Here is a 10,000-nt window from a genome sequence, read left to right on the forward strand (position 1 = left end):
ATATATATATTAATATATAAACGTATGTATGTATGTATATATATATATGTATATCCTGTATATATTCATGAAGCTACAAATGTTGTCGAATATGACCCGGCAGTACCGATCCATTTATCACTTATAAATTCCCCTTCGTTGATAATTTCCCATCGGGGATATTCCCGAAGTAGCGTGAATTCGATATTTTAAACAATATTTGTTGCTTCATGAATGTACATAAATCACAGTGATAAAAAATTTCATGTATATATACAGATATATATATATATATATATATATATATATATATATATATATATATATATATATATATATATATATATATATATATATATATATATATATATATATATATCCTGCACTCCATCATGGAGAACGCTCGAAGACATAGTAAGGATCAACATCTAAAGAATTCCAACGTGAAAAGTGCCCTTAAACACACGCACGCACACAAGGATGAAGAGGACGAACGAAAGGACTGGCTGCTTCTTCGCCGTCTGTCTCCGAAGACTGAAGAAGACTCTGAAGCCCCCCGTGGCCGATTTTAAAACATACCTTTACCCTCAGGCGTCTTACTCGGCCACGATAAACATGCTGTCCAATATTTTGATTGAAGTTTGCATCAAAAAGGAAACGGCAGGACGGCACTGAAGGGCCTCTAAAGGAAAGATCGCAAAATGAAAGGACGGTCAGAAGGCTGGAGAAGAAAGTACGTGATTTAGCTGACGAAAAATGAAATTAAGAAAAGAGAACTGGAAGGGAAAATACTCCATCTCATGGCAGAACAGAATCTTCTCCTGATGAAGAATGAATTGCTCGAGAAGGAGAGAAAAGCAGACCAACAAAATAACCTGTTTGGAAAACGGTCTGGCAGATCACAAGCGGTGGTTACAGGCCCTGACCATTGCTATGCAAGAGAGGGACAGAGACTTCAGGACATTGGAAGAGGAAATCAACAAGCTGAAGGAAGAAAAACTAAGGCTCGAAGAAGATGTGAAGCGGAAAAGCGATTCAAAGACAAAACTAGACGATGAACAAAATTCGAAAAAATTTGGCGATGGTGATACTCAGCCAGAAAACACTAAGAAAAGTACGAAAAAAGAAGAATCAGACGAAGAAGAAGAAGCAGAGATTATAATGGTAAAGAGGGGGAACAGAATACGGTTTTGGAAAAGGTGAAAAACAAAAAGTTTAAAGAGGAGGCTCAACACGACCCTGCACAGGAAGGACTTGATCGGGAAGAACTTATGGAGGATACAGATGAGATGCTCAAGGAGGTGATAAGGAAGACATTTAGGGAGAGGCAGGCTCTGGGAGCCTTTGGAAAGGAGGCAATGAGATCCCTAAATCGGAAGCGAGAGGAGAGAGAGCGGAGAGAACTCGAGAGGATGCTTCAAAGAAGAAATGAAGGAGAGAGGATACGACGGGAGATAAGGAGGGCCTTCCGAAAGGAGGTATTGAGAACTCTAAGACGGGAGTGTGAGGAGAGAACGCGGGGAGAGGAGGCTGGAAGAAGTGCTGAAGAAGCGAGGATACAACGAGAACTGATCAGGACTCTAATAACATTAGCTGAGGAGGAATGGAGGGCTCAGGTAGAATGGAGACAAATAGAACTCGAGACTATGAGGCGGTTGGATAAGGAGTTAAGGAAGGCTGATCGAAAGTGGAGAAGGGAGGCACGAAAAGCTCGCAAGGAGGAAAAGAAGAGGAGAAAGCGCCAAAGGAAGGCTGAAGTGTGGAAAGGCAGGAGAAAGGTCAAAAGAGAAGATCCACGGAGGAAATCCAGACACTCCGCTGGGACGAGAAGGACCTGTGGAGGGAGCAAGAGTGGTTACAATTTGGCTTACGAGTACATCCTGAAGAGACCTACTGGCAGAAGATAAAGACTGATGCTAGCCTTACTCTTCCGAAAGGTCATTACTATGGGGCCGACATTGCTCTACTTTTTCCAAGTTCATCAAAGGAATTCGGAGACGGGTTTTCCTAAGACACCAACTCTTGAGGTTGGGGGGCCGCGACCAGCGGTTGGGGGGCCGCGAACACCGGTTGGGGGGCGACCACAGCGGTTGGGGGCAGCGAACAGCGGTTGGGTTGGGGCGCGACACACGGTTGGGGAGCGACCAGCGAACACGGTTGGGGGCCGAACACGGTTGGGGGCCACGGTTGGGGCCGCCACCAGGAACAGCGGTTGGGAACGCGAACAGCGGTTGGGGGCCGCCACCAGTTTGGGGGAGCGAACAGCGGTTGGGGGCCAGCGACCAGCGGTTGGGGGCCGCCACCAGCGGTTGGGGGCGCCACCACCGGTTGGGGCCACCACCAACACCAGCGGTTGGGGGCCGCGACCAGCCACCAGGTTGGGGGCGCGACCAGCGGTTGGGGGGACCAGCGACCAGCGGTTGGGGGCCGACCACGGTTGGGGGCGAACCAGCGGTTGGGGGCCGCGAACACGGTTGGGGCGCGACCAGCGGTTGGGGGCCACCGGTTGGGGGCGAACACAACGGTTGGGGGGCCGCGACCAGCGGTTGGGGGGCCGCGACCAGCGGTTGGGGGCCGCCACCAGCGGTTGGGGGGCGCGACCAGCGGTTGGGGGGCCGCGACCAGCGGTTGGGGGGCCGCGACCAGCGGTTGGGGGCGGTTGGGGGCGCGACCAGCGGTTGGGGTTGCGCGACCACCGGTTGGGGGCCGCGACCAGCGGTTGGGGGCCGCGACCACCGGTTGGGGGCCGCGACCAGCGGTTGGGGGGCCGCGACCAGCGGTTGGGGGGCCGCGACCAGCGGTTGGGGGGCCGCGACCAGCGGTTGGGGGCCGCGACCAGCGGTTGGGGGCCGCGACCAGCGGTTGGGGGCCGCGACCAGCGGTTGGGGGCCGCCAGCGACCACAGTTGGGGGCGGACCAGCGGTTGGGGCGCGCGACCAGCGGTTGGGGGCCGGAACCACGCGACCAGCGGTTGGGGGGGACCAGCGGTTGGGGCCCAGCGGTTGGGGGCCGCGACCAGCGGTTGGGGGCGCCAGCCAGTTGGGGCGCCACCAGCGGTTGGGGCCGCCAGCGGTTGGGGGCGCGACCAGCGGTTGGGGGCGCCACCAGCGGTTGGGGGCCCACCAGCGGTTGAACCAGCGTTTGGGGGCGCCACCAGCGGTTGGGGGCGCCACCAGCGGTTGAGAACGCGACCAGCGGTTGGGGCCGCGCGCCACCAGCGGTTGGGGGCCGCCACCAGCGGTTGGGGCGCGCCACCAGCGGTTGGGGGCCGCGACCAGCGGTTGGGGGCCACCAGTTGGGGCCGCGCCACCACGGTTGGGGGCGCGACCAGCGGTTGGGGGGGCCGCGACCAGCGGTTGGGGGCGCGACCACAGCGGTTGGGGCGACCACCAGGTTGAAACCAGCGGTTGGGGGCCACCAGCACCACCGGTTGGGGGCCCACCAGCGGTTGGGGGCCGCCACCAGCGGTTGGGGGCGCCACCAGCGGTTGGGGCGCGAACACCGGTTGGGGCGCGACCACCGGTTGGGGGCGCGACCACCGTTGGGGGCCGCGAACAGCGGTTGGGGGCGAACAGCGGTTGGGGGCACGGTTGGTTGGGGGACGCGACCAGCGGTTGGGGGCGCGACCACCAGCGGTTGGGGGCGCGACCAGCGGTTGGGGCGCCACCGGCGACCAGCGGTTGGGGGCGCCACCAGGTTGGGGGCCACGACCAGCGGTTGGGGGCGCGACCACGGTTGGGGCCCCGCGGTTGGGGCCACCACGGTTGGGGCGCGCGACCAGCGGTTGAGGGCACGCGACCAGCGGTTGGGGGCGCGACCAGCGGTTGGGGGCGCGACCAGCGGTTGGGGCGCGCCACCAGCGGTTGGCCGCGCCAGCGGTTGGGCCGCCACCAGCGGTTGGGGCGCCACCAGCGGTTGGGGGCCACCGGTTGACCCACCAGCGGTTGGGGCCGCCACCGGTTGAGGCCGCCACCAGCGGTTGGGGACGCCGCCACCAGGGCGCCACCACCGGTTGGGGGCCCGCCACCACCGGTTGGGGGGCCGCCACCAGCGGTTGAGGGCCACCGACCACCACCAGCGGTTGGGGGCCGCCACCAGCGGTTGGGGGGGCCGCCACCAGCGGGTTGGGGGCGCGACCAGCCGGTTGGGGCGCGACCACGGTTGAACACCACGGTTGGGGGCGACCACACCACCGGTTGAGGGGCGACCAGCGGTTGGGGTTGCGCGACCACACGGTTGGGGGACCGCGACCACGGTTGGGGGCCGCCACCACCAGTTGGGGCCCACCACGTTGGGGGCCACGCCACCAGGGTTGGGGGGGGCACGCCACCAGCGGTTGGGGGCGCCACCAGCGGTTGGGGCCGCCACCAGCGGTTGGGGGCCCGCGACCACCAGCAATGGTTGAGGCCGCCACCAGCGGTTGGGGGCGCCACCACGCGGGCCGGTTGGAGGGCCCACCGGTTGGGGGCCGCGACCAGCTGGTTGGGGACGCGACACCACGGTTGGGGCGACCGCACCACGGTTGGGGACGCGACCACCGGTTGGGGCGCGACCACGGTTGGGGGCGCGACCGCACCACGGTTGGGGGCCGCGAACACCAGGTTGGGGACGCGACCACGGTTGGGGGCGCGACCACCGGTTGGGGGGCGCGACCACCGGTTGGGGGGCGACCACCGCGACCACCGTTGGGGGGCGCGACCACTGGTTGGGGACCGCGACCACGGTTGGGGCGCAAACACCACCTGTTGGGGGCCGCGAACACCAGGGGGCCTCGACCAGCGCGTTGGTTGGGGCGCGACCACCGGTTGGGCGCGACCAGCGGTTAGGGGCGCGACCACCGGTTGGGGGGGCGCGACCACCGGTTGGGGGCGCGACCAGTGGTTGAGGACGCGACCACCACCGGTTGAGGCGCGACCACCGGTTGGGGGGCCGCGACCACCGGTTGGGGCCGCGACCACCGGTTGGGGGGCCGCGACCACCAGGTTGGGGGCGCCACCACCGGTTGAGGCCACCACCGGTTGAGGCCACCACCGGTTGTCAGGCCACCAGCGGTTGGGGGCCGCCACCAGCGGTTGAGGGCCGCGACCAGGTTGGGGGCCGCCACCACCGGTTGGGGGGCCGCCACCACCGGTTGGGGGCCGGGTTGGGGCCGCCACCAGCGGTTGGGGGCGCCACCAGCGGTTGGGGCCGCCACCACCAGTTGGGAGCGCCCACCGGTTGGGGGCCGCCACCACGGTTGGGCCGCCACCACCGCCACCACCAGTTGGGGGCCGCGACACCACTGGTTGGGGGCGCGACCACACGGTTGGGACCAGCGACCACCGTTGGGGGCGCGACCACGGTTGGGGACGCGACCACGGTTGGGGGCCGCGACCACTGGTTGGGGGCGCGACCACGGTTGGGGGCCGCCAACACGGTTGGGGGCGCGACCACCGTTGGGGGCCGCGACCACCGGTTGAGGGCGCGACCACCGGTTGGGGGACCAGGTTGGGGGGCGCGACCACCGGTTGGGGACGCCACCACCACGTTGGGGGCCGCGACCACCACCACGTTGGGGCCGCGACCACCACTGCGGTTGGGGCCGCCACCGGTTGACCACCACCACCACGGTTGGGCGGCGCGACCACCGGTTGGGGGGGCGAACCACGGTTGGGGGCGCGGTTGAGAGCACCACCGGTTGAGGGCGCGACCACGGTTGGGGGCACGCGACCACCACCTTTGGGGGCGCGACCACCGGTTGGGGGCGCGACCAGCGGTTGGGGGCGCCACCACCGACCACCGGTTGGGGGCGGCCACCACGGTTGGGGCCCGCCACCACCGGTTGGGGCCGCGAACCACGGTTGGGGGCCGCGACCACCCGCGAACACCGGTTGGGGGCGCGACCACGACCACCACCGGTTGGGGAGCGCCACCACGGTTGGGGACGCGAACACCGGTTGGGGGGCCGCCACCACCGGTTGGGGGACCGCCACCACCGGTTGGGGGACCGCCACCACCGGTTGGGGGGCCGCCACCACCGGTTGGGGGCGCGACCAGCGGTTGGGACCGACCACGGGTTGGGGACCAGCGCGCCACGGTTGGGGGCCGCGACCACCGGTTGGGGGACGCGACCACGGTTGGGGCCGCGACCACGGTTGAGGGCCCACGACCACACCGGTTGGGGGCGGTTGGTGGGGGGAAGCGACCACGGTTGGGGGCCGCCACCACCGGTTGGGGGCGCCACCACCAACACGGGTTGGGGAGCCGCGACCACGGTTGGGGGACGCGACCAGCGGTTGGGGGCGCCACCACGGTTGGGGGGCGACCACCGGTTGGGGCGCGACCACGGTTGGGGGCGCGACCACCATCGGTTGGGGGCGCGACCACGGTTGGGGGCGCGACCGCGGTTGGGGACCAGAACCACGGTTGGGGGCCGCCACCACCACGGTTGGGGGACCGCGACCACCGGTTGGGGCCGCGACCACCGGTTGGGGCCGCGACCACCGGTTGGGGGCCGCGACCACCGGTTGGGGGGCCGCGACCACCGGTTGGGGGGCCGCGACCACCGGTTGGGGGGCCGCGACCACCGGTTGGGGGACGCGACCACCGGTTGGGGGCCGCGACCACCGGTTGGGGCGCGACCACCCGGTTGGGGGACGCGACACTGGGTTGGGGGCCGCGACCACGGTTGGGGCGCGACCACGGTTGGGGCGCGACCACCACCGCGAACACCGGTTGGGGGCGCGACCACGGTTGGGGGCCACGGTTGGGGACGCGACCACCGGTTGTTGGGGGGCGCGACCACCGGTTGGGGGGCCGCGACCACCGGTTGGGGCCGCCACCACCGGTTGGGGGCCGCGACCACCACCCGGTTGGGGGAGCACCACCAGTTGGGTTGGGGGCACGCCACCACCACCACCGGTTGGGGGCCGCGACCACCACGGTTGGGGCGCCGCGACCACCGGTTGGGGGGCGCGACCACGGTTGAGGGGCGCGACCACGGTTGGGGACCGGTTGGGGGCGCGAACCACCACCACGGTTGGCGGTTGGGGGCGACCACGGTTGAGGACCGACCACCGGTTGGGGCCGCGACCCACCGGTTGGGGCCGCCACCACCGGTTGGGGGCCGCGACCACCGGTTGGGGGGCCGCGACCACCGGTTGGGGGCCGCGACCACCGGTTGGGGGGCCGCGACCACCGGTTGCGACCACCGGTTGAGCCGCGACCACGGTTGGGGGCGCGACCACCGGTTGAGGGCCGACCACTGGTTGTGGGGCCGACCACGGTTGGGGGACCGCGACCACCGGTTTGAGGCGCGCGACCACGGTTGGGGGCGCGACCACCGGTTGGGGAGCGACCACCGGTTGGGGACCGACCACCGGTTGAGGCCGCCACCACCCGGTTGGGGCGACCACTGCGACCACGGTTGGGGCATTTTTTCCACCGGTTGACCGACCACCGGTTGGGGACGCGACCACCGGTTGAAGACCACTGGTTTTGCGCGACCACGGTTGGGGGCCGCGACCACCGGTTGGGAACCACCGGTTGGGGGCGCCACCACGGTTGAGGGCGCGACCACCACCGGTTGGGGGCCACGGTTGACGGGTTGGGGACGACCACCACCGGTTGGGGCGCGACCACCGGTTGGGGGGACCCGCCACCACCGGTTGGGGACCGCGACCTATATATATGTAATGAAGTTACTGTAGACATGTATTCTGTAAACTATATATCAAAAGTTGAAAATCCTCCACATAATTCTACTACTCTTTTGTTAACAGTAGCATAACTAAACCCTGATTAACTCTTAGATACTCTTAGATCTACAGAATATCGTGTGGTATTATTCCATACAATATGTTTAATCTGTTTCTTATCAGCTTTATGAATATTCTATCTGACCACAGGTGGAGTCTGTAGTATTTCTTATTCATTCTGTAGCCACAGGTTCTAAGCAAGGTCTACACAGCAAGGGCTACAGCAAGGGCTACAGCAGGGCCGCCCAGCAGTATGCCTTCGAGCTACAATGGCCCATTTGACTTTTAGTCGTGGGTAACCATTAATTTGAACAATATGAAAATGTAATTATTATTCTAAAAAGAGGAGTAAATAAATAACTTGAGAAAAATATAATGCATAATCAGTTATGAATGCAGTTGTTCTGTGCAAACATTTCATTAGAAATCACTGTGATATACGTTATTAATGCTGGTGTTATAAGTATTGTTATCCCAGTTATTCTAACGTTATCGACATCATCTTCACTGTTCCTCCAATTTGTTACTATTTCCAGATGTATCAAGCATACTGCTCATTTCTTATTGTTTTTATCACTGCAAATTAGTTTTCACTAAAGTTAATTAAACCCATCGCTACCTCTAATTCCAAGTTACTGTCTATATTATCCGTTTATTATTAGTGTAGCTTGTACCAGTTTTTTCATCTTTTTAATGTATTTTGTATTCTTCTATCGTTTGTGAATTCTATCTGAGCATGGCCATGAAATGAAATAAAGTAAATTATCATCATTATTATAATTGCCATTGTCCCATTACCTTCTGTTACTTCTTTCTAATAAACATTATTTCGAAGCATGAATTTCAAATCGATTGCCCGTGTGGGTTTGTTTCATATGAATGGGGTCCATCTTATGAATAATAATAAAAATAATTCTATTTCTATTGTCGTCACCAGTACTCCTGTTGCCATCTGCTACCTCACCACGCCTTCGGAATTCAGATGTATCCAAAACACAGCTCATTACTGCAACCGATAAAATTTGAAGCTTCCCAGCTTGACTTGAGTCCTTCCCACAACGCCCCTTACTCCCACACTCTCCCCCCTCCGAGAGGGAGGGGAGGGGAGGGGAGGATTTATCAAAATCAACGTGACCGAGGGCCATTATATCAATCCCCTAACGCGTAACCCAGCTCAAAACACTCGTCCGTCAAAACCCGTGACCCTCGACAGCGCAGCCATATTTCTACCTAATGAAGAAATACCGGAGTTTTTAGCGTGTGTTTTGATTGGTAATGGGATCCCGGCTGCACCTGCTTCGATTAGAATGCTTGTGGGGCAGGGGGAGCGGGGAATGGGGAATGGTGAATGGGGGTGGGGGCAAGAAAGACCACATTATCCAGTTTCACGAAGAATGAATTAAATGTAAAACGAACTGAGTTGAAGAATGAGCCAACGAGTGATATAGAAAACAAGAAATGCATTAAAATTAACATTGAAGTAAGACGAAACACGAGAAAAACGGTGTTAAACCAAACATGGAAGAGTTCTGAAGAAATAAATGCGAGAAGCTCAAGAAGGAGAAGGGTGTCACCGACTGTCACAGACAGGGGGTGGGGGAGGGGGAGGGGGAAGGAGAGGGGGGGAGAGAAGGAGAGAATACGAGCCCTTGGAGGGTGCCAGGAGTTGACCCTTGGCCGTGCCACAAGCCTGGCTACCATCAAACGCCTTCACACCCGACCCTTGTTCTCCTCTGTCAAGCAACTTAAGGTACTAAACGAAACGGGGAGACGGAGGAGGAGGAATGGGGAGGAGAGGGGAAAATGATTCAAGAGTTGACGAATGAGGTTAGAGTACAGGAGGCGATAAAGGGAGGAGAAACGGCAAAAGGATGGAGGAATCGAGAGAAAGGAGAAATAGATGGGTTGGGTGATAAAAGTATGTGAATGGTATGAGGCAGTGGAGGAATGGAAAGAGGGCGATGAACGGGGAGGAAGGAATACGGAAGAGGGAAGAAAGGAGATATAAGGAAAATATGATAAGTGTGAAAAGAGGAAGGCTGAAAGAATGGAGAGAGGGAAAAGGAATGGAGGAGGGTAAAAGATGGTAAGGGAGGAATGGGGAAACTGAGCCAGCAAATATGGAGGGAGGATGAATGGGGAAATGGAGGAGGAACAAAAACGACGATCAGAAGGGGAGGAATGGGTAAAAGAAGTGTTAACAGAGCAAGAGAGGTGGGGGCGGGTGAATTTTGAGACATAAGGAAATAGGAGGAAGGAAAGGGGAGGACTGGGGGAAAATGGAG

The 10,000-nt window shown here is 60.8% G+C and overlaps 2 protein-coding genes across 2 annotated transcripts; one reads left to right on the plus strand and one right to left on the minus strand.

Annotated features, from left to right (window-relative positions):
* Positions 1–810: 810 nt before the first annotated feature.
* LOC136830455 (uncharacterized) lies at positions 811–1,886 on the plus strand. Its single transcript, XM_067089990.1, has 2 exons — positions 811–1,143; positions 1,227–1,886. The coding sequence occupies exons 1-2, from the start codon at positions 811–813 to the stop codon at positions 1,884–1,886; spliced, it is 993 nt and encodes a 330-aa protein (XP_066946091.1).
* Positions 1,887–1,923: 37 nt separating this feature from the next.
* On the minus strand, positions 1,924–8,860 carry LOC136830456 (proline-rich protein 36-like). The gene is made up of 3 exons (XM_067089992.1): positions 8,656–8,860; positions 2,820–7,639; positions 1,924–1,986 (listed from the first exon to the last, which is right to left on the minus strand). Exons 1-3 carry the CDS (start codon positions 8,858–8,860, stop codon positions 1,924–1,926), a joined length of 5,088 nt encoding a protein of 1,695 aa, XP_066946093.1.
* Between the last annotated feature and the right edge of the window lie 1,140 nt (positions 8,861–10,000).

The sequence above is a fragment of the Macrobrachium rosenbergii genome, chromosome 46, assembly GCF_040412425.1.
Source record: "Macrobrachium rosenbergii isolate ZJJX-2024 chromosome 46, ASM4041242v1, whole genome shotgun sequence".
In the NCBI taxonomy this organism is placed as follows: Eukaryota; Metazoa; Arthropoda; class Malacostraca; order Decapoda; family Palaemonidae; genus Macrobrachium; species Macrobrachium rosenbergii.

Bases quoted from the DNA above. Each gene is read 5' to 3' on its own strand.
- LOC136830455 (XM_067089990.1), top strand. From the start codon at position 811: ATGAATTGCTCGAGAAGGAGAGAAAAGCAGACCAACAAAATAACCTGT. The intron at 1,144-1,226 runs GTAAAGAGGGGG...GACCCTGCACAG, and splicing joins AAGAAGCAGAGATTATAATG to GAAGGACTTGATCGGGAAGA.
- LOC136830456 (XM_067089992.1), bottom strand. From the start codon at position 8,860: ATGGCCCTCGGTCACGTTGATTTTGATAAATCCTCCCCTCCCCTCCCC. The intron at 7,640-8,655 runs GTACTGGTGACG...ACATATATATAG, and splicing joins GGTAGCAGATGGCAACAGGA to GTCGCGGTCCCCAACCGGTG. The intron at 1,987-2,819 runs GCTGGTCGCGGC...TTGGTGTCTTAG, and splicing joins GCTGGTCGCGGCCCCCAACC to GAAAACCCGTCTCCGAATTC.